At 36.7% G+C, this 26,014-nt stretch overlaps 2 protein-coding genes across 5 annotated transcripts; one reads left to right on the top strand and one right to left on the bottom strand.

Annotated features, from left to right (window-relative positions):
• Window positions 1-279: 279 nt before the first annotated feature.
• On the bottom strand, window positions 280-25,416 carry Hnf4 (Hepatocyte nuclear factor 4). Of its 3 annotated transcripts, XM_086831361.1 has the most exons (8): window positions 24,048-25,416; window positions 20,263-20,442; window positions 2,810-3,263; window positions 2,252-2,748; window positions 2,052-2,189; window positions 1,743-1,979; window positions 990-1,670; window positions 280-921 (listed from the first exon to the last, which is right to left on the bottom strand). In XM_086831361.1, exons 2-8 carry the CDS (start codon window positions 20,351-20,353, stop codon window positions 875-877), a joined length of 2,145 nt encoding a protein of 714 aa, XP_086687487.1. In that variant the 5' UTR covers window positions 20,354-20,442; window positions 24,048-25,416; the 3' UTR covers window positions 280-874. The 3 variants fall into 3 exon arrangements, with proteins under 3 accessions (XP_086687487.1, XP_086687486.1, XP_020807890.2); XM_086831360.1 differs by lacking the exons at window positions 20,263-20,442; window positions 24,048-25,416 and adding an exon at window positions 13,360-14,375; XM_020952231.2 differs by lacking the exons at window positions 20,263-20,442; window positions 24,048-25,416 and adding an exon at window positions 4,154-4,376.
• On the top strand, window positions 18,541-23,344 carry CatB (Catalase B). 2 transcript variants are annotated; one of them, XM_086831362.1, is made up of 3 exons: window positions 18,541-18,696; window positions 21,659-22,513; window positions 22,567-23,344. In XM_086831362.1, the coding sequence occupies exons 2-3, from the start codon at window positions 21,674-21,676 to the stop codon at window positions 23,245-23,247; spliced, it is 1,521 nt and encodes a 506-aa protein (XP_086687488.1). In that variant the 5' UTR covers window positions 18,541-18,696; window positions 21,659-21,673; the 3' UTR covers window positions 23,248-23,344. The 2 variants fall into 2 exon arrangements, with proteins under 2 accessions (XP_086687488.1, XP_020807891.2); XM_020952232.2 differs by having other exon boundaries at window positions 18,557-18,696; window positions 21,656-22,513.
• Window positions 25,417-26,014: the final 598 nt, after the last annotated feature.

Below are 26,014 nucleotides of genomic sequence, written 5' to 3'. Positions count from 1 at the left end.
TCGCCATTAGATTGTTTTGAAATTAAAAACAAATATGCACATATTTTTAAATGATAAAAATCTTAGATCAACAATTAGAAGCATAATTTTTGGATAGGCACAATAAACTTCCAGTCATGTTGAGCTCCGATCTTAAACTTCGATGCACAGCTGTGGCTACATCGTTCACGGTTAACTTATACACTCACTTTTTTTAAGAACACGATTTTCACTACACTTCTTTTACTTTCCAAATAACCAAAGAATAACAAACACACTTCCACATTATACCGTTCCTTATTTTTGTATAGATTTTCCGTTTTTTATTCATTCAGCCATCTTAGAATAGTTTGTTGTATTTTATACATACTCATATAAAAATAGTTCTTTGTTTAACACTAAATATAATTTGTATATTACACTTTCAGCGCATAATCTAGACAACACCCTAACCTAAAACAATATATTGCATGGCCTATATATGTATGCTTTGTGACCCATGCACAAGGATAAAATAACCAAATAACCAACAAACTCAGTACATGCTAGATGGTGTATAATATATATATGCAAGTATATATATATAGGTGTATATAATAAACTTCTTGAGCGAAATATGACTCCAAAAATAGATTGCAACTGCGTTAAACATTTTAAAAATTAAGCAACAATTTCCAAGATACCTACTTAACGACTAATAAAAAGTATCAAAAATGTTCAAGGCATAACAATTAAGTAAGTTCTTCATTTTCCATCTCTCTACAGCAAGAGCGGGGCCTGTATCTCTGTGTAAGGGGTGTGTGTGTGTGTATGTGTGGTGTGTGTATGTGTGGTGTGTGTCTGTCTTTGAGCATAGTCCTATTGCAAACTGCCTATTGCACCAATTGGTAACCATTCAGTAACCAGTCTCGGGCTCCTGCTTTAACGTCATGCGACAGGGTTCTGAAATACCAAAGAAAAGACAGAGATGAGTATTTATTTTATTATATAAATCTTTCTTGGAAACTCACCCATTCCATAGCCAGTGGGAGCTGTTAGCAACTCCGGCGCTCGGATTTTGAGCGGAGTGCGTCGCAGCATCTCCTCGGCACTGCTGCCCTCGCTCCGGTTGTACTCATTGAGCGTTATGTCGGCGGGATTCCGCAACACCAGGCCGCCAACACCGCTGGTCGCATCGACTGGCGATGCGACCGGTCTTTGGTAGGGATGCATCCGTTGGGGACTGTGATGGGACCGACTGCCATTGTAGTGCTTCACGGGTCCATCCATGTAGGATCCATCCTGCTGCTGGTGACTCGCATGTTGCTGTTGATGCTGATGCTGTTGCTGTTGTTGTTGTTGCTGTTGCGACTTGGGGCTGTTGAGCGGGGGCGAGATCGCAGCCGGAGCCACGGATGTGGGTGCAGAGGCGGAGGAGGAAGACGAGATAGCGGCAGCTACCGCAGCTACTGCTGTGCCAGCTGTATAAGCCCGAAACGAATCCTCTGCGCTATTCGCCTCTATCAAGGCCTGGATGTGCTGAACCTCTAGGTCCAAGCCATGCGGTCCACTGCCACCCGCCGAGACCAGCGGATCTAGGGAGGAGTTCACCTGACTGCCGCCACCATCCATGTTTCCTGTGTGGGTGGGACTTTGGTAGTCGTTGGATTGATTCGGTGGCGACAAAGGCAAAGGATTGTCAGCCAACTCCCCTGCAAAATTCGGATATAAAAATGAATTATATATTTAATAAGTTTAAATGTTAATTATATGCTTGAACCCACCTCCCAAAAGCATCTCCTGAAGCAGCGAGTCGATATGTGCCACGCCAAAGATCTTGGCAAACTGAATCTGTTCGATCATCTGCCAGGTGATGGACTGCAGAACGGGCAGGATAAGCAGGATCTCGCCGAAGCGACCGCGTGACTCGTACTGCCGATCGGATATGTAGTCCTCGAGATTATTGAGTATCTGGTGACGCAGCGACTTGATGCGATGCGGCTCATTTAGGCCCTTGGCATCTGTAAATTATTTAAATTACGAAACATTAATTAAAGATATCGCTCAAGATTATGAACTCTGCGTAAACTCACTGGGATCGAAAAAGACCAGGGCCTTGATGCAGGCAAATTCGGTATCATCGATGCCCACATCCTTCATGACCACCACAAGTTCGTCAATGATGCGGGCGCCTATCCGAGAGATGTCTAAATTGGGTGACACAAGGGGATCTACAAAAGATAACTTCTCATTGATCTCCAAATCAAGATGTTAAAGTATGTAGCTAACCCACCTGGACAATGTCTAGTGATCACACAATTGTTGCTCAACAGCAGGACATCCTTAAGGTGCATCGATCGACGTGACAGACCGAGCAGCAGGTGCTCACCGGCATGGGCACGCAACAGGGCCACTTGGTCATCCAGCTGCAACTCGTTAAAGGCCGGAATCTGCTTGGCCCACTCAACCAGGGTCAATAGCTGTTGCTTCATCGACTCGCAGACATCATTAATGCTGGCAAACTGCTTTGTGGAAAGATCCTCGTTGATGTTAGGCTCCATGGCAGCGCCGGCCTTAGACTGGCGCGATTCGTTCTCGGCCTTGACCAGCGAGATCACGGAGAGACCATTGCCCGGGTCCGGATCATCGTTGGAGGTGCGTCGACAGCTGATCCGATCCCGTTCGTTCTGGACCGCTTCCTTCTTCATGCCCGCCTTGAAGCACTTCCTTAGCCGGCAATAGCGACACTGGTTCCGCTTATCTTTGTCCACCACACAGTTGCGGGAGAATCTGGTAAAGGAAGATCGTTTAATCGACTTAAGTAAGAAGATGGTTATTAATTAATGCCCACCTGCACGTGTACTGGTGATTCTTCCTCACACTGCGCCTAAAGAATCCCTTGCAGCCGTCGCAACTGGAGGCTCCATAGTGCTTCCCTGTTGCTCGATCTCCGCAGATGGCACACACCGTCGGTGACTGTTGCTGCTGCTGCTGCTGTTGTTGCTGTTGCAGCTGCTGTTGACTGCTGCCACCACTTCCGCTTCCACTATGGTTATGATTCGGCGAGAACATGCTATTGTTGTTGGTGCTGCCGCTGCTGGCGCTTCCGCCTCCTGCACTACCCGCATTGCCACCTCCGTTTCCATTGCAGAGCGCAAAATTCTCGCTGCTCTGGTTGCTGCTGTTGCTCAGACCGAGGACAACGCCATTGGGACTAAGAGCATGTCCGATGGGACTGTGCGGCTGAGAGGCACCGGGATATCCAGCGGCCAAGGCATCGGCGTGCATTATGTGGCTTTCAGACTCTGCAAGGAGAAAGGGTATAAAGGAAGTTAGTTTTGGGTTCATTCAGGATATAATTTCATTTCATTTTACTATTTATTTTGTACCAATTTTATTAAAATAAGCCTTACAGAAACCAAAGAATATGAAATTTCAAATTTTCCGCGTTTAAATAATGTTTGAAAAGCACTGGAAAAGTTCCCAATACATCTCAAGAGTCAATAAATTCCGTTGTTATTATTTCCACTATAATATTTGTAAACACCATTAAGTAGGACTATAAAATATATAAATATATAATCAATTTAGTTATTGTTCTTTGTTACTCATTCGACAAACGTGTCGTTAAATATATGTCGTGTCATGCTTAGATCAACAGTTTGGCAGCCGCAGGGGCTGGGCAGACATGAACACAGTTTTAGAACCACACTGCGCCTACGCGAATTCTTCGGAACAGTTTTAGATTTACTGGTGGCAAGAGTTTAGGCTGCACAGCATTTAATATCACGTATACGTAAAACTTTTTAGGAATTGATTTGCATTTAAAATAGTAGCAATGCAGTTTTAATACAAGTTTCCCTGTTTTAATTATAATTATATACAAAATGGTTGAATTTAGAGAATAAGATCTTTGTTTCTTTAAAAGAAAAATGTAAAAATAAATGAAAAATAAGGTGTTTTAAAAAGAATTTAATTTTCCTTTGTGCACTTAATTTGATCACTATTTTTTTAACCCCAACTGTGCCATATACGCTGCATGTGTAATTTATTTGTTGACCTGCGTGTTGCCTATCGTAGAAATGGTAATATTGCGAAAAAAAAAAAATGTTTTTTTAAAAATCGCGTAATAGCAACAAACACAAAAATGAGCAAAAGCTAAAATATTAACAACAACAAAAAACAACAAACAGACCGTCACTTGAGGCCGTGTGGCTGGCGCTGCTGTCGCGTCTGCGTCGTCGTCGTCCCTCAGCCGCTGACTCCACCGCCTTGGCTGCTGCAACTGCGACGGAGACCCGCCCACCGCCCACTTTGCCACGCAACAGAATATCAGCAACGGCGGGGCGATCACCATCGCGATCGCGACTAGAAATTTTAACTCTACCGGACTTGCGCACCATTATAATGCAACTGATTACTGAAAGAAACACACACGACTCGAAAATATATTCAGTCGTATCGTATGTTGTCTTTGCCGCTCACCACTCTGTCTGTCGCTCTGCTTGCCGCCAGCGCACAGTGGAGACTTTGGAGCAAATTCTTGAAGTATGTCACCTGCGATAAGCTATATATGTAATAGTACATAAAGGGTAGAATTTTTATTACCAAGTGTTTTTATAAGTTGAAAAATTATCTATAAGCTACTATTTAAACTACTCGATTATATTACTTAGTTAATTTAATCATTTTTAAAACGAAAACCCGCAAAAAGGCCCCACTATGCATTGCAAGTGTATGCGTTAATCGACGCTTAAATCAATTCAACTGTGTTTGCATATCTCACACACATACAGCGATTTTCTCTCCCAGAGAGTGAGAGAGCCCAAGTTTAAAACCAGACTTGGAGCTCTCTCCCCACCAATACACAAGGAAAATTAAACACAAGCAGAGATAGAAATTCGTTTTGGACGAAAAAAAAGAACAACAACATGGAGAGTAAAGTCACACGAATAAACAAATAAATAAAAAATGTGTAGAAAAAAAGCCGGCTTTAATTTGGACATCGTTATGAGGCAGCCGGAGAGTGTGCGTGTGTGTGTGCGAGTGTGTAAAAATAACATAACAGAAAATCAGTTGGGGAGACCGGAGAAAGAGAAAGAGAAAGAGAGAAACTAGAAATACTAGTAACACGAATATAGAAGAGGAAGAGGCGGTAAATAGTAGTTGCCTTTAATAAAAAACAATCAAAATACCCGCACAGTGGAAGTGATTTTTTATTACCTAAATATACATACTTATGTATATGAGTATTTTTAGTTAAACAAAGAATATAAGTTGTTTTGTAGAATAGTATCTGGTTTTATAATTAAAAGTGTTTTATTATTATTATATTAAGTATTTGTGTATTTTTATAATACTTTTTACACTAACTGATTATCCCCATATCGTGATGCTTTATACAATTTTTCTTACAACTTCCCGTTAAAACTACAAATTCACTGATATTAATTAACACTAACTAACTTTACAAATACTACATTATTTCAAAGCAAACACATTTTTCATCACTATAACTATTATTTTGAATCTCCCTGCGAATCAGCTTTGCTTAATAGATTTGTAAACATTTACCGTCTTAATAGACTTTTCATAAGTGCACTCGAAGGGGTTAATTGGTTTGCTTGTTCACAGATTCCCAGACAATTAATCACGGCCCTTCGACACCTGATATTCTCTTACAGCTTGAAAATTATATTGGAAATAAGAGCAAGTACTCGAAATAAGCAAAGTTTAGACAAAAACAAGTAATTAAAGACGATATTTTTATAATAGATATTTTTATATCTCAGAGCTAAGCTAAAAAAGCATTAATTTTAGTTCTGAAAGCTATCCTATGTTAGTTTGTGAGTTGGGTTAACAAATTTGCATAGCCTATTTAAATTAATTTTTTTTTTTTTAATTTTAACGATGTAACCCAATATCTTGTTTAGGGAAAAATTAAAAATAATGTCAAAAAAATTTTATTTTTCAACCGGACATTGTTATAGGATCGGATTCCTTCACTGAGTTACAAGCTTCTGACTGAAATTAAAATATCCCTAAATGGGTATAATAACACCCTAGTTTATACGACGAAATGTTCTAATAAACAAAGAATGTGAATGCGTGTACTTTTAGTTTTTTTATCACAGCTAATGCTCATGTTTTACCAGCTCACTGAACACAAAATAAACAGAAACAACCCAACCCAAAAAAAAGAAGAGAAATAATAATAATAAAAAAGGGTAAATAAAAGCATAACACTCGTTTTGCTATCATTTCGGATATATAAAACTTTCTCATAGCCGCATCGCTCTCTCTTTCGCACACTATGGCTGGGGTGTTTTTGTTGTGGGGGAAACAGGCCCCGGTGTAAGTTTTTTTTTATTTTTTAGTCAAGTCATCGTTAGAGTTCAGCTTTTTTAACGCCGCGTCATCGTTAGCATTGCAAAAAATGTGGTTCCTGCTGCTGCCATCGATGCCCCCTCTGAAGTGGGCACAAATCGCAATCTGAGATTAGAAAATATCGGATTCTCGGACGATTCGGTGAAATAATAATTTGGCGGATTTCTTATGCGTATTTGCCGCAAATAGTTTATGACCGTTGATAAAAACAAGAGCAAGAGCAGAAAAACACACGTTTACGATGTGTCCAGAGATAAGAAAACAACGGAACAAGTGCCGCACCTGAGGGTATCAAAGAATCATTATATACATATGTATATAAAAGAGGTATTACTAATGTTTATTTTTATCTATTCATATTTTTAAATGGGAATGTGAGTGCAGGGGCTTTTTAGCTTAATTTGGCCAATTTATTTGCCAAACACCACAAACAAAATCAATAAAGCTAACGGCCAGCGGGCGACGAGCCCCCAAAGCCTCCCCCCAAAAAAAGTATAAATAAATAAATAGATCTGGAGAAAAGATGTTAATTAATGTGTTGATGGATGCTCTTTTCATCTCTTCACTTTGTGGAATATACATTTTAATTTGCATAAATAAACAAAGCTAATTTGGTAAAACCGAAAATAATTAGTAATGTTAGCAGCTGTTTTCTTAAATATGGTTATGTGACATTAACAGATCTTAGCGAAGATTGGAAATACCCTATGAATAGAGTAAAATATTATTAAGGCATGTGAACAGAATTTTGAAAATATATTATAAATATATCTTTTGGATGAGAACTTTGCTCGATCTACGCAAAACGGATGTATTTTTAGATACAAAATTTTTGTTTACCCAACCTGATATATATTTTTTTTAAAGCATTATATAAACTCAAACAGAAAACAAATATTGAAATAAAATGCTGGCATAGATTTCTTCTGAAAATTATTAATTTAAGAGAATTCTTTATTATTAACATTTTTAATTATTTTTATCAACATGACGGCTTTTGTGTTTAAATTTACACACACCTGGTGTGTGTTTATTCGGTATTAGTCAACCATTAGTCACAAAATATAATAAAATTTTGATAAGAATTGAAGCAGTTTCCATCCAAAAAGAATTCAAATTGCTTCAACAAAATAACCTTCTTCGATCTTTATGAGAGATTTACAAGCTATAGCTTTATCTTAACAATTCCTAACAATATCCATAAATTAAGACTGGTCAGCTTTTTATAAGAAAATGTGATAAGTAAACATAAATGTTCTCAATTACATTACCATTATTACGACGCCTTGATCGAGAATATATAGTTAAAGGGGTCAGTGTATAAAAATAGCTTTAATAATCCATAATCATATCATGTTTTTTTTCCTCTTATTTGTTTTGGGTTGAGCTCGGATTAAGGAAGTCACAGCAAAATCTAGAAAATCTTGAATTATATTTGTACACGTATACAGATTGTACGAGCATGAGAGAGAGAGAGAGCAATTTAGCTAAGACCTTAATTATTGTTTTAGTTTAATCGGCGTTGCAAACGACTGGCATTAGCCTACAAACATATGTATGTAATTTGAAAACCCCTTTCCCCTTTCCTCTTTCCCCTTGCCGTTTACAATCCCAATCGAGCTTCAATACAGACTCTTATCGCCCGGCACAGAGAGAGACTCAATAACGTGCCTAATGGCGAGTCCGAGCGAGCTGATAGCACACACGGCGTATGATCAATTTTTGTTTTAAATCGGCAAACTCAGTGAAAACATACGAAATCGAAACCGAATCCGAAACAATAGCCTGTCCATACGTTGTCCACATGCGACAAGAGCAATTAGCAAAAAAAAAAATACAAGCACAAAAACAAAATACAATTGAAGGTAGAGGAAAATAAAAAATGAATCAGCGAGATATCAGTTATTGTTACTCCCATTTCCAGTAGTTGTCAAAGTAAAGGGTATATTGCAGTCGTGTAAAATACATAGAAATGAAACAAGGAAACATTTAAAACATAATACAAATCGTAAGTATGTAAGTATTTCTGATCAGGATAAGCAGTTCAGAAGATTTCAGAGAGTCAGTAGATACAACAAGAAAGAAAAACTTAAAGATTATAATTAGATTATAGGAATATGGACTCTAATTAATTAGGAATATTTTTTAAATGTACTACAAACAGTATATATGTACATTTTATTAGAATTAACGCAAGAAAATAATAAATATCCCAATTCTGATGCACAATGTAAAAATTGTTTACCTGCCTTTTTATATACTGGTAATTTCGCCATTGATATAGCATTTCAGCCTCAAGAATTGTTTAAATTTAAATGGCAAGTCACAGGTCAAGCTCAATAAATATGCGTAAGACGGACGTCGCAAAATACTGTCTAATTGCCAGGTGGAAATGTTGATTCGTAAGCAAATCCTACAAATATGCATATATAGCATTACATATATAATGTTATCAGTGATTCGCGCAGCTGCATGCACCCACCCACCCACGATCTGACCTCATGGCACCGCCCAGAAATGATGCAACTGTGAAGGTCGCCATTTCCTTCCCTTCCAGATAATAATCATTCGGGGTGCTGGAGGTTCCTTGAACCCCACAAGGCTTTAGTTTATGGCGCAGCTTAATTGCTTTCGTAATTTCAGGAAAAGATCTACGAATAGTGTCTTTGGCTCCTCCTGCCAATTCAGTTAATGATCTTGAACCTGCCACCAAGTGGTTGTATTTAATATTCGTTAAAAGCAATTAAATTTAATTTTGTACAAACAAATTTCCACAAATACATTTGGTAAGTACTTGTAGGCAGCCGAAAAAAAACCTATTTTAGGATTGCATCATTCGCGGATAATTAAAAGGGGGAAATCTAGGACTTAAGCAAACACTTGTGGTGGGAAATATCTGTGAAATCACTGCAAATATTGGCCCCAAATCAATCAGACCACAAGCAAACGTTGAGCTCATCTCCCAGGAATGATCTTTATAGAATGTCATTCGCACTCTATTGCCAATATTGTGGGGCAATTCCATCTATATTCCATCATCATCATTACCAGCATTAGCATCATCGATGGGGAACAATCCAACGCCCAACGGATGTTTGCTCTGGACATTAGAAATTGTCAACCAACAATTAAATGTGCGAAAAATGTGCATTGTCAGATTGACTTTAGAGTGCAAATATTGGTCAATTAATGGCAAATGTACACTGCAAAAAATTAGCTAGCTCAGAGATATAGAATCAGTTCTAAATTTAGTGACTTAAATCTGAAATTAACAGGTTTCTATAATTAATAAAACTGTTTAAAAGATTAAAAAATCTTACAAATATAATCAACATTCTCTTGGTATTATTTACCAAATATCTGAAGGAATCTTACTTTAACAAGTTCTGTCACTTTTCTTCAGTGTAGTCACTTTTCTTCAGTGTAATATCGATGCATTGCATTGGGGAGTGGCTTATGAAAATAGGAAAAGCCACCTTTTGGTTGTGAAATGACAAGTTTGGCAAGTCAATAGATGTATTGTAAACATTTTGAGAATTTTCCAGCTAACCGAATGCGATCATTGGCTTAAATTGGGCTAGGTTAGGTCAGCCAAAATTTAAACAAATAAAAATAACAAAAATTATAGCTTTAATGATCACACTGGCCATCGAGAGTCTCTCAAGTTTTGCCCGCTGGGCTTGATCCAATTAAAAGCGACAGCGTCTCGTAAGATTCAACTTTTTATTGGCATTATCATTATTTTTATGACTAATAATTGCGCTCATATTGTCTATAATTAAAATACTAAAAACGTCTCAATTAAATTGTTATTAACAAAAAGCCAAAGCTGCAACCAGTACACACACACACACGGACCAATCAGACAGCAAATTGTTAGATAAAACTATCGTATCTATATACATCTATGTATCTATGTGTGGATCTTTAAATCTGAATGCTGAAAGTAAAACTTCTCGCACTCGGGGGGGCACTTAGAATCGAGTCAAGTGTAATTTCCATTAACTATGTTTGTTATGGTCGCTCTCTGTCCGTCGTCTGTCCTCTTAATTGGGCGCTAACGTGTTTCAGATACATTTGTATCTCCAACTAGCAAATAGACACCGCCGGACAGCAATTAAAGCAATCCTCTCCTTGAACCGCATATCATGACATTTAGAACTTTAGATTGAGTTGAGAGCGCGCACTCTTAATTCACCCAAAAAGCTTAGCTCTAAATTGCACACATCTTGAATTCGATCAGATTTTTTTTCTTATCTTTTTATCGTGTCTGGGTCATGACCCAGACAGGCTTCCTACTTTTATTTTTTATTTTCTAATTAGCATGCGAGACCTCTCATAATCACGATTCCCGAGAAAATTGCTAACTGCAAGTCACGGTGACGGGAACTGCGACTGGGCGTGTGAAATCACAAATTAAAAATCCCAAAAAACGGGGTCTTTATTGACAGTTTTATGATTCAATTATATATATTTAAAGGGATTAAGTTGAGAAAGTGGACCTACCTCAAAGAAATTATATATATTAATATACAGCATTAAAATTAATTCAAATTAATAGGTTCAGCAGACTTTTTTTAAGTATACAAAACGAGAATTTCCTGAAAATTATATACAAAAGGGAGATCATATGATCAAGGTATATATATATCATTTTAAAGATTTTTTTTATAGTTAATATCATCAGTTTAAAATATCCAGTAGATCTCTATAAAGTGAAATAAAAATAAAATTCGCGACAACATTAATGGTATAAACCAAAATAAATATAAATAAAATCATTGCAAATATTTATTTAAATATTTTAATATTTATGGATCTATTTCCAAAGATATCTCTCCTTTAAGATATATTTTATATTTAATTGTATTCATTTATTCTATTTTCTCGACTCGTTTTAGTGTATTTAATTCCTCTCCCAAAAATCTATCATTCGACATGTGAAAACGTTCCACTCTTATTTCTTATCACTTTGTGATTTTTGAGTATCTCAAGTGTCTGACACTCAATCAGACTCAATTTTCTCCCCAATTTCGACAGTACTTATCGATAGCTACTGGGTTCTCATATGTAGATGTACATCTCAAGTGGGGATTTCAATATGCCCCAGAGTTCACTTGTACTATAAATATCTATGTTAGTGTTATGCATATTGTAAGGCTAGTATTTCCGGTTAGATCACTGCCATTGGAGGAGACCCAGTGATTAGAATCAATAGAGTATCTGAATAATTGCAAGAAATTAAGTACAAATCGAATGTGTATTTGTAGTTGAAGTTGTTTTTCCTGTGATTGGAAGGGGCTCTGGGGTTACCGAGAGCTCATCGCCTGGAGTGAGGGGGCTATATCCGTAATGAAGGTGTATCAGTAATTTTAGTATACTGACCGAATGAATGATTTGGTTGGTAATTAAACCAACCAGTCGTGTGGTAAAAATTGTCATACCAAAAATATTATTTCGGCTGACTGACTACGGTTATGTTGGTTCTACATTTGAATAGATAATGGTATGCACCTCCACGTAATATTTAAAACAAATTGTGTTTTTAAACAAAGAATTCGACATAATAATGATAGTAGCATAAACTGATCGAAGCTTGGAACACCCTTGATTATAAATCAAATATTCTGTATTAAAATTCCAACTATATTAGCTGGAAATACCCTATGTGATGGTTTTTCTTCAGGCTTCTTGGCCAATTCCCCTTGTCCTTGGTTGTTTTCGACTTTCTCCGCTTCTTGGTTGGCCAAGTAAATCTTATCAAAGCGAATGCACAAGGCAAAGAATCATAATCGCTGATAAACATTGCAATAAAGTGAGTTTTTATGATGGCCAGCTATACCTGATAATGTGTTCGGGTTGCCACGATAAATCGTGAAAAAAAAGTTGCAGTCGAGAGGGGTCTCGCACTTATCTGTAGTCAGATATAGAATCAGATAATATGACCACATAGGACTGGAGGATGTAGCAACGAATTACAAGCGTTTATTTATTTACTTTTATTTTGTTTTTGCAAGTCGATGGACACATAATGAGCTGCGATCTGAATGGATCATGTCGCCTGATTTTGGGCTATGAATTGTTTTCGATGTTGTCATGGCCGCAATTAAGTGTATCTTATCAGAGAGGCGTTCAACTCTGGGAACAAAACACATTGCTTAGACGGCTAGTCACGGCCTAAATATACCCTGTACTAAGAATTACTTGGACATAAGTCCTTTATACGGATAGTAACTATAGATCTTTGGCTTTAGTTAAAAGTATTAACTTTATCTTGAACAATTATAACCTTAATATACCCCACGCAGCTTCTCAGGCTATCAAAGTTTTGCAGATTTTGTTATCAGCATGACTTGAGATTATTTTATATAGCCGGGGATTCCTGAACATATATTTTTAAATTAACGCCCTAGTGTTATCTTTTTTAAATGTAGATGAATATCAAAATGCGCATTTAAAGTACTCTGTTACGAATTGAGATAATATTGGAATATTATTATTTAGATTGAAATATATTCAGTAAGTATAAGATTCAAGCTGGTTAGGTTTCAGAATAAATAAGCGACTTTTCTAATTAATAAAAGTATTTATGATTCTTAGAAGCATTTATTAATGATTGTAGTAGCAATCTTTTAATTAAAATTCTCATATTACATAAGGCATACGGAGTCTTTATTACAGCAGCTAATTCTCAATTAATTGAGTTGTTAAAAACAAAAATAAGTACCGTAATTACATGGAATATTGATTGGTAAGACCAATTTAAACACCTCTTCTCGATTAATTGGTAAATAAAATTCATAATCAACTCAAAAATGACCACAAATCTTTTCTTCTTTTCGATTAATTGGTAAATAAAAACGCAATCAAATTTAGAAATTACCAAATTTCCAAAAACTCTGATGATGTATCTTTCATAACTTGATAAAATCATGTAATAATTATTCCAAAAATATTCAATAAATTCATCTGTATCTAGAGCTAAAGGTTTTCCTAGTTTTTCTCTAAACTCACCCATTATATGTAAAAGATTCTCCTCGAGGAGAAAGGCATCATCGTAGCTGGAATTTGTTAAATTCTCCGTTTTCATATTTAACAAACTTGGCAACATTGAGGCGTACATTTGGATTGTGTGTTAATCTTTTGCTGATAGTTCACTTTTTGCGAACTCAAATTAAGTTAATCCGGTTGATTAGGATTGATTGTTAGCAAAAGGGTGATGAATAAACTCGACTCTAGGTCCTTGAGTTGAATATTCAATACACGTCTTAAATATTTGAGAATCCTTCACACTTTTTTGTTTATTTCTTTTATGATTTTTTGTAAAATTTACTTTTTCACAAACGCTTGTTGCTTTTGTCGCTTCTGCTGTTGTTGGTGCTCATTTTTTGTGTGTTTTTTTATAATTCTTGACACTTTTTTGCTGGTTTTATTTGAAGCCAGCTAAAGGTGAGAAGGGGCCAGAGACACACTTAAGTAAAGTTAAATATTTGCACAAATTAAAACCGAAAATAGCTGAAGCGATGAAAGTTAAGGAGACACTGGAAACACCGAGAATTCAAGCGAATCGAACCGATATATCTACTATATACATTATTAACATACGAGGTGCATAAATAAATAATGCAAGAACGGCAAGTAAGTAAAACAAATGGAATAATCACAGTCCTTAATTGAAAATCCTTTTCTTTTTTCTCTTTGTTATTTATTTTAATGTATAAGAGTTGGTAGTTAGTATATTGTCTTTAAAGCCGGCTTCTTGGATTTAGGGTTTTGGATTTATTGCGGAAAAGGGTGCAGAGAGAGCCTGCGGTGCCCTGCGGCTGTCTGTATTATTACCGCCTAGTGCAAAACACTGACTAAACCTCAAATAATGTTCTCAACACGTACTAACTGTCTTAATATTATTTGTTGTAGATATAGAAGCCGACGGAACCGACAGCACCGACAGCACGACGCACTCCCGACGGAAAGCTTTGGATCGTTCGGCTCAAAGCTGACCGTACAATACCACAGTGATCGTAGAAAAACTTTAATAAATATTATTATTACCTCTCTGCCGGTGGCTTCTATTGTTGTTGTTGTTGTTGTTATTGTTGCTATTGCTGCTAGTGTGTGATTATTATTATTATTATTACTGGTCGGTCGTCTTGGCAAAAAATTGTTAACAGTCTCGGATCGCTCGGATCGCCTTCGATCGGTTTTTATTTTATTTTTTTGTGTTGGATCAGAGGCATGCGCAGAAGCAGGGCGGTCTTATCAGTTCAGATTAAGCGGATTCCACTAACACACACATATTTACATTTATGTGTATATATAGCAACTCAAATTGTTTAATGGCACATATAATAAAAACCATATCTCTCTGTGTACATTTGTTTGGGGGGCTCTATATGTTTTTGAGCTTTCATTAAAATAAATAGTTTTTATTGCTCCTTTTTCTTCTACGTTTTCACAGTTTACCTAGATAAGCCAAGATTTAGCTTACCAAAAATGAAAGTCTTGACTGTATTTAGTGAGTTATCAGAATAGATAGATCAGATATATAGAATGAAGGGAATATCAGAATTTTGAATTATTAAAAAAAGGTATTGCTTTTTAAACAAAATTTGTATAGAGAAAAATATATCAAATATTTACAAACAAGAAAGTTTTTAGAAAATTAAAGCAGATTTTCAAATCTCTTAAAATTGTGTTACTGCTAAGTAATAATAATTTACTCATTATTTCTAAGGTTGCTTTTACTTTTTTAATAATTTACTGATAAGTCTGTTTTAAGGTATTACCAAGTGTTAACTTTATATAAATAAATTATGAAATATTTATTAATTAGTTTCTAAGTCATTTTAGAGTCAATTAAGTGATTTTTGTAATCTGGTTTTGAACATTATTGTATATTCAACATTCTTCATTTTAAAAAGATCAAGCTACACATAGTATCATACTTTTTATATAGCAATATTTCCAAACTGCTGAGATTTTAATTTTTAATACCTTAATTTAAATTTGTAAAATTTAACAAGTGATTTTCCAATTAATCCTTTTCCTGGTATGACTTGTTACCCAAAATACTTTCTGTTTTAAATTATTTAAATAGTCCTGATTATTAAGTATATCATGTTCCCTTAAAGCAATTTTGTCATAGTTTTTCCCTTGTTAATGCAGTTTACCCTGTTATAATATAACATAAAATTCTTATATAATTCTTTTAGCTATAAGAATCTTAAAATATTATCAATCATCTTATATACCAAATATTCATAAAAATCTCTTCTATAGCTTAGAAATAACCCTGGCAAAATGATTTTCCACTTTTCTATTTGTAGATCACTTCACTTTCAGCTCGGCAAACAGTCAGTTCTCTGGTATCTCTCCCTAGTTTCTTATCAAAACCGGAGCCTCATTTGTCTCAGACAGCAAATCACACAGAGAGTGTGAGTGAGTGAGAGACAGATGTGGAAAAGAATCAGAGATAGACTGCATATAGCTTATAGAGTGAGGCATTATAATAGGTCGTTGTTTCTGTTGATATATAGAGACTTTCCAGAGAAGATTAGTAAGCGCCTTAGGCCTAAGCCGTTCAAGGCATTGCTTATCAGTTAGGCTGTGGGGAAAACAGTCGGAAAATTCCGAGTTTCCAGGGATGGTTTTTGTAGATCGATGATGAGTATGACACTGATTTGTGTTTATATTCTTTGGCTGCAGCTCTGATTGATACTTGTGTGATTCAATTGAATTTAATTCCAACTGCCTGCACAATCGCAATGTTCCCTCTTTCATTCCGATTTACTCGTACTCGTACCCGTACTTTATACGCCGGAATTTCTGTGACGAAATGAAGCTCCCAGTCCACTCATTTGTGCACTTTGCTTCCTTTCAATACATTTTCATTTCGAATCGGCGTCATCACCCGACACATCACAAATCATCCAACGGCTTTGCGGAAACTTGATATAATTATTATTGTGTGGGGCCATTTTTTTGGTGGGCCATTGTAATTGAATGCAGTGACAAATCCATGATTATGTGTTGTAATAATTAATCAAGAATCCAGTGAACTAAGTCAGATTTGTCTTTCTAAATTATTGTAACAATTTAACCTAATCTTGCAGAACTCTATTCAACTATTTATTACTTATTTTCATTTGAATTTAAGTTGAGTAAAGCGAAGTCTTTTCTAAATAGTTGTAAAGAAAGATTTCTTTAAGAGTGTTTTAAGATTCATTTAAACAAAAGAATTTAGAAGTAAATCAAGAAAGCCTAGAAAAGCAGGACTTGCAGATAATTCCTTTGTTTAGCCATAACTTTATTTCAATACCTTTCTAAATATCTTTAAGGCAAAGATTTAGAAAATATATATTTCTGAACATCATTTTATTATGCTAAAGCAAATTTTAACCATGCTAAAATGCTTATTATAACCCTATATATTTCTGTATCTTCGTTCTTCGAGAAATCTTCTCTGTGTAATGACAAAATAATATGACAAGTTATCCACTTCGAATGGACATCTTTCAGTCTTCTCTCTTCCATATTGCATTGATGCAAAACATCATCATCTGTGGCTCCCTGATCCCTTGAAATGGGGTTGAGAGATTGCATTAAGTGCAATTACAAAATATGTTTACGTACATTTATGCATTTTATAATCTGTAAATGTATGTGAGCGGTACGATCGCCCAAACATGACGCATATGTTTTGGTTTTGAGACAGAGACCAACAGATTCGAATGAATCATTTACATTCAGACACACACCACAAATGTCCCCATAATCGGAAATACGAATTCGACTCAAACAAAACTCCACTGAGTTGCTATCTGAGAGATACATGGAGAAAAGGGATACCATTCTTTGATATGAAGCTACATGCATTAATCATAGAATAACTATAAAGTAAAATATCATTTAACTTGTTGACATTTTGTTTATATTAATCTTCTGTTTAAATCTGTAATTTACTTAGTGGTTTATTTAACGTATTATTTAATGTGGTGAAGCCCCATTAAATTCCCGTTTAATAACATTTTCATTAAATTTTTCTCAGTATCCACATGTTTCCTGCCTGGGGGAAATGGGGTGTGGTGGTGATGGTGACGAAAATAATGCAATAAGAAAACTACACCAACAACAGTAGCGTGTAAGCGCGGAAAACAAAAGTGTGGAAAAAAAGATAGAATTAAAATAAAATGCATGCCATGTTCAAGAGCTGATGGCTGTCGCTTTTCCCGGCCACATGTGGTGGCATCGGTCCCTTGGGGGATTGCAATTTCCAGGGAATTATGAAAATTAGCCAAGCCAGAACACAAGCTGGCTCTCCCTGTCTTTCTTGTATTTTCTTTTCTCCTTCTCGGTTGCTTTGTTAAGTGAATTTTGTGCAATGAACAACAAAAAAAATGGAAGAAAAAGAAAATTATTATTTTATTTGCATACATTTTTATAGAGACAAGCCACCAAAAGAATGAGCCGAGCACAGCGAAGCAATGCGACTGCCTGCGTATCCATGAGATACACATGTGATTTTCATGTGCGGTTCGTCATTGGCTTCATGATCATGATCATGATCACTGTCGCCTGACTTGCGGATTGAATGCAATGATCGTTATGATGATGACTATGACAATAATGACCATTATGGTATTCATAATGTTTGACTGCAATTTACTATTTACACTTCATTTAGCGGCGACAACTTTAAGTGAAATGTGTCCACATTGGGCTGAGTAGTTTGCTCGCTTTCCTGTATCTGTGAGATACTCGCTTGGGGGCTCTCGACGAGCTCCTGCATGATGAAACAATAAGAAATAATAAGCATCGCAATTGAATAAAGCTGAGCCCGCAGCTCCAACTAATTGGCGAATTAGCTCAAGTGTGAGGATAGTCCCCCCAAACAAGTGGATTGTATAAGGAGTGAATCTCGGGAATGGGTTCACCGAGAACTACATACATATATAGTACTTTAACTACCAAAAACACTCAACTTGAAAAGCTTTTCCCCCGCTCACACAACTATTGAGTAATAAGTCCTGAGTTTTGTGAGAGTTCTTTTGGAATGCATTTCGTTTAGTAAAATATTAACATTTTTAACATTTTTTAAATGCAAAAGGAGAAAGATACTTTTGGTGTTTTACTAAGCATTGCCTACTTTTCAGCGGTTGCAAATAGGGAATATTCTGGAGAGAAACAAGTATCTCATTTGGAGACATAATACTTATGCTATTATTTTGAAAATTAAACATATTAGCCTTTCTATAGCTGTCAAAAATAAAGTATAATTTTTATTGTATATTATAAATGAAACCCTCTGTATCAATATCATTTAATATTGTTGAATACTGCTCTATATATCAGGTATGTTTTGTTACTAAGTAGTATAATCCAAAAATTGCCTTATAATACACTAAAAGATCACCTTCAAGAACCCTTTTAAAAACATTATTGACAATAGTTTCATATTGACCATCACCGATATCATTATAATGAATATGCAACCGACTTATCAGTAGGTTTCACTTTACCCTATTCTATATAATATATGTTTATATCAGCTTTTGCCTATTGCAAAACCCTTCATGACCTCAAGCAAACTGTATAATTTGTTTACTTTATATCACAAAGTGACGCAAGGCGCTTCCTTTCATTATCTATCATGGAAATTAATGAATGTTCAAAGCGGATATAAAAAGTATATAAAAGCAAAAAGACAGATAGAAAAATATGGGTTATTTCTTTAGTTTGTCTGCCGCTGAGGCTATTCTAAGATCTAGATACGAAAGTACAAACTTTTTAATTATAATTATAAAAGAAGAAGCGCCATAGCCAAGCATAAAGGCAGTATGCAAAATCAATGGAGTTCGCGTCTGGGCGATAACCTCCTATCACATATCAGCAGGCAAAATGGGAGAGTCGAGTCCCTCCTCGATTTATAAAGTGGCATTCAGTGGCTCAGGCCCCTGAACCTCCGCCATGCATAATAGCCCTGGAATTACAGGAGGCGCAGACATACAAATTGGCTTTCGGTTAGGGGTAAAAAATAAATAAATACTATAAGCACACTCAGGTGACACAAACCCAGGCTATATAGCTGAAGCTATATAGCTAAAGCCAGTCAGGGGGGACTATAAATATTCAACAAGTGGGCTTGTAAGCGAGCTTGGCGTATATATAAGCCACAGTATTTAGTCGCTTCAGAGTGTTTGCCATTGCGCATATTTAACCCTTTGGGGTTAAGTTAAACTTTACAATTACGTTTCACAGCGCTTAAATTTTGTTTTTGTGTGTGAGCCTTTCCTTTGTTTCGATTGGCTGACGCCCTTTTTGTTTCTAGGCTGTTTCAATTGCAACTTTAATTCCACCATCAGCAGTTGCAGCAGCAGCGCCAGCAATTTTCTTAATCAATAAACAAATTATAAACATTTTATAATGATTACTGGGCTTATCGGCTGGTAAGCGGTCTTATCAAGGCCACGGCGCTCTATTTATAATACCATTATTACTGCCAGCGAATGCGATTTTCAAATGATTTCGTTTGGTTGCCACACGTGGCACGTGTTTCATTCCATTTCTTTTCTTTTCTTTGCAGAAAGAGGTTTGAACTTTGACTAGAAATATATCATTTATAACTCGATCGATGTGATTGAAATCTTTTCAAGTTCATAAACGATTATCGCAAATATTTTTGGAAAGTTTATGGCAATGTTTGTTGAGCATTTATAGGAAATATCTTTAGCTATAAAAGTACTTGAAAAAAGTGAAAATAATGTGTATTAAACTTGAGGTAATTTTCTTAGAACCCTTAAGGAATGATCTTTCAGACAGATAAGATATCTTTAAGTTAAAATTTAAGTACTAATTCTGTTCAATTATTTACAAATTTGTTCTTATTTCATAGTATTATATTAATTACTTAAAGCTTACCAGACTCCTGCAACTCCTGTTCCATTTTCTCCACCTTGTTGACCTTCATTAGCTGCCCATCGGTTACAGTCAAATCCTGTGGATGTTTCATTGTTTATGGCCACGTTTTATATTTACAGGTTACAAATGGTTAACAAAGGGTTCTCCAATCACATAGTCATAAAGTTTGTGCCCCGGCAACTGCAAAAGGGGGAACATGGCGATCGATTAGCTGTCATATATCAATCTATTGCTGGACAAATTAAAGTTTTAATGATTGTCCGATAATCGAACTGAAGTATCGCCTGTAAATCTACAAATATACTTGTTCGAAGCACACATTGAATGGAGGTGTCAACATGAGTGCTCACATTACATGGCCCCTCCATTGGATATAGTTAGGAGTCATTGGGTTTACGATCTCCCCAGGTGATATCAGTGATGTGCCAGACACACCTGTACTATAAACCAAAGCTGTACTCCACCTCTTCAAACATGAAAACTCACAAAAACACAAGCCCGAAAAAAATACCCAAAATCATAATCTTCAATAACTTTATTGACTGGCCCAGGGCGGCTGATAAAAAAAGAAGGTAAAAATGGTAAAAAAATATATATAAACTGTTGATAACGCTGAAACACAATTTCTGATTATCAGAAATTTATTGTTTCTTCTGCCCATTTTTTACCATTATGCGAACTTTTTTAATTCTCTTTTTTCTCTTTTCGCTCGAGTGCCAGAACAGCCGATAAGCTCCATGGACTCTATGGGGACTACAGTCTCGTCTCTCGTATTACCTTTTATAGCTCTCTGTTATCTCTTATCAGTTAGTTACCACTGACTGACGCAGACCCCCTCGGCGGCACTGTCACCAGTGTCTCACCTTTGAACGCTGCTGACTGTCGCGAGTTGCTTCAAATCGAGTATTATTTGATGCAAAACTAAGTATTTGTTTATATAACAATATTAAAGATAATTTTAGTGGGTATTTTACTTTATTTAGATAATATTTTGGGAAAAAATAAAAAGCAAAGCTAGGAGAACTCATTCATTATAAGGGTACAACAGTTACGACCTTAGGCAAACTTTCTTAAGGGGTACTCTATACTCCATATTCTAATATCATGACAAGAACACTTTTAGGGAACTATACTTCATGACATTATAGTATTCAAAAACAAAACGATGAAAACTTCACCCAATTAACTTCAAATCTGAGAGGTTATTTGTTAAACCCCTTCCAAGTGTTCTTTGAACTAAACTTCTCTTGAACCCTCACATTCGATTGACTTACACTTCAGTTTTAAAATCATTTCCTAAAACCTAGTACGTTCACCTGCATTGAGTGATATTTTCTTTAAAAAGATTATACTTTACTTTTTTGTGGTTTTTAAAACGTATATATCTCACTAGTAGCTTTAAAATTTAAGAATGTGTTCCCGTGATCCGGCCTCGAATCAATTAATCGACTATAAAACCAATGACTCTGAGGAGCAAAGGCAATGCACAACTTCTAGTGGAACTCCAGTTGCCGGAAGGGATGCCATACAAACGGTGGGTCCAAGGGGTCCTGCCCTGCTCCAGGACTTTCAGTTTTTGGATGAAATTATGAGTTTCGATTGCGAACGAATACCCGAACGTGTGGCCTATGCCAAGGGAGCTGGAGCGTTTGGTTACTTTGAGTGTACCCATGATATATCAAAGTTCTGTGCAGCCACAATTTTCGATAAGGTAAAGAAACGCACAGCCGTTGCCATGAGATTTTCCATGTCCTGCGGTGAGAATGGTTCGGCGGATACGATCCGTGGAGAGCGAGGATTTGCTGTGAAATTCTATACAGATGATGGCATCTGGGATATGGTGGGATGTAATATGCCTGTGTATTATGTGCGGGATCCTTCGCTATTCCCCAGCCTAATACATGCCCAAAAGCGTAATCCACAGACCCATCTCAGGGATGCGGATATGTTCTGGGATTTTATGACCCTGCGTCCGGAGACTCTGCATGCCCTGCTCATGTATTTCAGTGATCGGGGAACCCCCGATGGATATCGTCATATGCATGGCTTTGGAGTTCACACCTATCGCATGGTTAATTCGAACGGGGAAACGCAGTATGTGAAGTTTCACTTTAAAACCGATCAGGGCATCAAAAACCTGGACAGTCGACGCTGTGATGAGCTAAAGTCCCACGACCCGGATTATGCCATAAGGGATCTATTCAACTCGATCAAGAAGGGCAATTATCCCACTTGGAGTATGTTTATACAGGTAGGTAATTTAAGGAATAATCACTATTATTGTAATTAATGTTTTTCGTTTAGGTAATGCTCAATGAGGAGGCCAAAAAGTGTCGCTTTAATCCCTTTGATGTGACCAAAGTGTGGCCCCAAAAGGACTTTCCCCTGCTGCCAGTTGGCAAGATTGTCCTGGATCGTAATCCCACCAACTATTTCACGGAGGTCGAACAGTTAGCCTTTAGTCCGGCTCATATGGTACCAGGAATCGAACCTTCGCCGGATAAGATGCTTCAGGGTCGACTCTTTGCCTATGGAGACACTCAGCGGCATCGTTTGGGCATTAATTGCATGCAAATCCCTGTCAATTGTCCCTACAGGGTTAATGTAAGAAACTACCAACGCGATGGCCCCATGACAGTGACTGATAATCAGAGTGGAGCTCCCAATTACTTCCCAAACTCTTTCTGCGGTCCCAAGGAAAGTCCCCGAGCAATGGCCCTGCAAACGTGCTGTCCTGTGACTGGTGATGTTTATCGCTACATGAGTGGTGATACCGAGGATAACTTTAGTCAGGTCACCGACTTTTGGACATATACTTTGGACAATTGTGGAAGGAAGCGACTTGTGCGAAACTTATCTGAGCATCTGTCCGAGGCCAGTCAGTTCCTTCAGGAGCGTGCCGTAAAGCTATTTACCATGGTTCACTCTGACTTCGGTCGCTTGATGACGGAGGCCCTAAACACGGCCAAGATATCCAAGTTCTAGGAAGTCTAGAAGCCTAATTTGATAAGCTTATATCAAAATTAATGTGATGTAAATTCTAGGATAAAGATACCTCCGTTTAAGAATGTGAAAACTGCAATTTAATAAGTGGTTTTAAAGTAGTAAGGAAAACATCTAAGTTATCATGTTCAAATCCATGATCTATAGGGAATACTTTCTTTAACCTTTAACCTTCTTGCACCGGTACTGCATACTTTTGGGGTTAAGGCTGGCTTCCAGAAAATGATCATATATCCCACCTATTTGGTTTTCTAACCGATGTGTTAACAGGTCTTATCCAAGCTTTGATGCCCTTTCGGAGACCTCTCCACCGCCCACACAGTCAGATCTGTCATTACCGAGTCGCTCGCCTTGCATATTCTACACGTGCCCAGGGTTCGTTTGCTTAATTAATATGCGTTTATAAACACAGTAAGATTCGTCTCTATAGACATATTAAAGTCAATTGATTATTAAGACTGTTTGATAGGTATTTTTATGGAGCTTCCTGGTTGAGTTCTGTTTAACAATCGTATAGGGAGTAAGTAAAATAGAATTTCATGATAATTTCACAAAGGAAAACTCATATACTTTCAATTTAATGGGTTGTTTTCAAGCATTAAAATGTCACCCAATATTTGCACCCACTGTTTTGTAACGCACTGTACTGCACACACACACTCTTGATTATAAAAACCAAAAGCTTGTCTAACTAAAACGTTTAACAAATATAGGCGGGCTGTAATAATAAACAATTCAGTAAATAGGAAAGGTTCCCAACCAGTTGGGTGACTTGAACTTACTTAAAGCTCAGTGGCCAGGCGATATTCTCGCTGTTGTTGTTTATTTGACTGCAAGCCTTTTATCAGCTGGTTATTATTATTATTATTGTTGTTGTTTTTCGATTGTTTTTGTTGTGATTATTTGTTGCTTTGTTGTGGAGTTGAAGGCATGAATGAAAAGCGAAATAGCAGAGCAGACACACACTTGTTGATTTCCTTATACGAAATTCGTGGCTCGTTATAATTAAAGTCGCTGCTGCGCCGGTTAATTTCTGTTTATGTCTGTCTCTCTCCCCTCTTCGTATTACTTTTTATTATTATTGGCTATTGTTGTTGCTGTTGCTGTATTGTGTCTGGAGAGATATTTTTATGTTTTGTTTTGAGCACAAACAAACACACACACGCTTGCCACTCTTTTGATTTTGACTTTTGATTTTTTATTGCACTTGTTGCTGCTGTACTGCTACTGAGGCGATATTCATCTCGGGCGTTTAATTAAGCCCGTACGAGTGATTTTGCCAGTTGTATAACTGGCACACTGCATATTCATTTATTTCAATCAAAGTGGAATATATGTATATAACTTTAACATATCGCTGCTGTTGCTTTGTTTTTCAGTTTTCCTTTTCGCCGCCGTCTTCGAACGTCACTTGAATTCAACTACGGCTTCTGAGTTCCGTTACAAAAGTGCCAACAATGCCTCTCCCTCTCACTTATCACTCACTGCTCCCACTCTCTCTCGCGGCGCTCTCGCACACACACACAGACACACGAGGGGGCTGCGACTGCGACTGCTGCTGTTACGTAGTTGTTTTTGCCAAACAAAAAATTCCGTTTACTTTATTATTTTAATATGCATTAATTGCATAAATGGAGCGTGTTGTGGTTCTTAAGCATGGCTTTGGGTGGGCGGGGGAGGAATGTGCGCGGCTGGCAAACTACAGTTGATTGAACCCGCTAGCACACACACACGCGTACGCACACTGTCGCATTCCAATTGGAAAAAAGAACCCGGCGGACCGACCGATTGACGATTGGCGAATGAAATCAAAGTCGCCAAACCGAACGAAAAAGAGGGGGCAGCAAGTGAAACTAAAACAATAACACACACATGCCCACACAACGCGACGAATGGTGAAAAACGCGTGTGGCAAACCAGCGCCGATAATATCACATTTTGTTGTTAAATTTCAGTCTAACAGAGTTCAAAACGGAGCCACGCGAAAATAGCAACAAAGCAATTTGCTGAGAGTGAGAGTACTGACCGTCCGTGTGACTGCGAGTGTGAGAGTGTGACTTCTATCACGTCAGATTTTCGCCGATCTTCGGGGGGAGTTGCCAGATTGTCGCAAAGAGGGATGATCTGGTGGCGTGATGGGACGTTAGAGTTGTCAGGCCAGCGCGTTTTCCCTTAATTCTGGAAAAGCTTTTGAGAAGCGCGTAGCTTAATTTGGCTTATAATTTAGTTTTTGATAAGAAGTTGGCAAGTTTACATACCAAATTTCCTTAATGGAAATTTTTCTAAGCTGTTCCTACATTTTAAAAATCAAATTTCACGAATTTTTCTAATGTAAAATAAAGAACAAAAAGGTAAATTCACCTTAAGACCAACAGAAAATCTGTTTAAATTATTAATATTTTAGAAACTATTTGCCTAAATGTAAAAAAATCATATAAAATCGATTCAAATATGTTATAAAAACATAATCCTACAGTCAAGAAAACACAATTTCAGGACATTTTTCATAGGAAAATTAAAAACTATTTATGTAAATGACAAAAGGCCACAGAAAAAAAATACAAATCGAATAAAACTATTAATATTTACGATATTAATCAACTAGAATGTCGAAAAATTAATAAAAAATCTTTTTTAATATGTTAGAAAAAAATATTCCTACAAATGAATATAAAATTATCGGACATTTTCCAAAATAAAATTGACAACAATTAAAATAAATTACAAATTATATCAAAAAACAATACAA

Source organism: Drosophila serrata, unplaced genomic scaffold, assembly GCF_035046125.1.
Source record: "Drosophila serrata isolate PLE 108 unplaced genomic scaffold, ASM3504612v1 contig_240, whole genome shotgun sequence".
NCBI classification, from domain to species: Eukaryota; Metazoa; Arthropoda; class Insecta; order Diptera; family Drosophilidae; genus Drosophila; species Drosophila serrata.
Note: the sequence above shows the minus strand (reverse complement) of the source record. Positions and strands in the feature narration are given on the sequence as shown.

Coding starts and splice junctions, on each gene's coding strand:
- Hnf4 (XM_020952231.2), bottom strand. CDS start 4,361: ATGGTGCGCAAGTCCGGTAGAGTTAAAATTTCTAGTCGCGATCGCGAT. Junction 1,980..2,051: donor CCTGGTCTTTTTCGATCCCA/GTGAGTTTACGC, acceptor AATAATTTACAG/ATGCCAAGGGCCTAAATGAG. Junction 922..989: donor TCCCACTGGCTATGGAATGG/GTGAGTTTCCAA, acceptor TTGGTATTTCAG/AACCCTGTCGCATGACGTTA.
- CatB (XM_086831362.1), top strand. CDS start 21,674: ATGTGTTCCCGTGATCCGGCCTCGAATCAATTAATCGACTATAAAACC. Junction 22,514..22,566: donor CTTGGAGTATGTTTATACAG/GTAGGTAATTTA, acceptor TTTTTCGTTTAG/GTAATGCTCAATGAGGAGGC.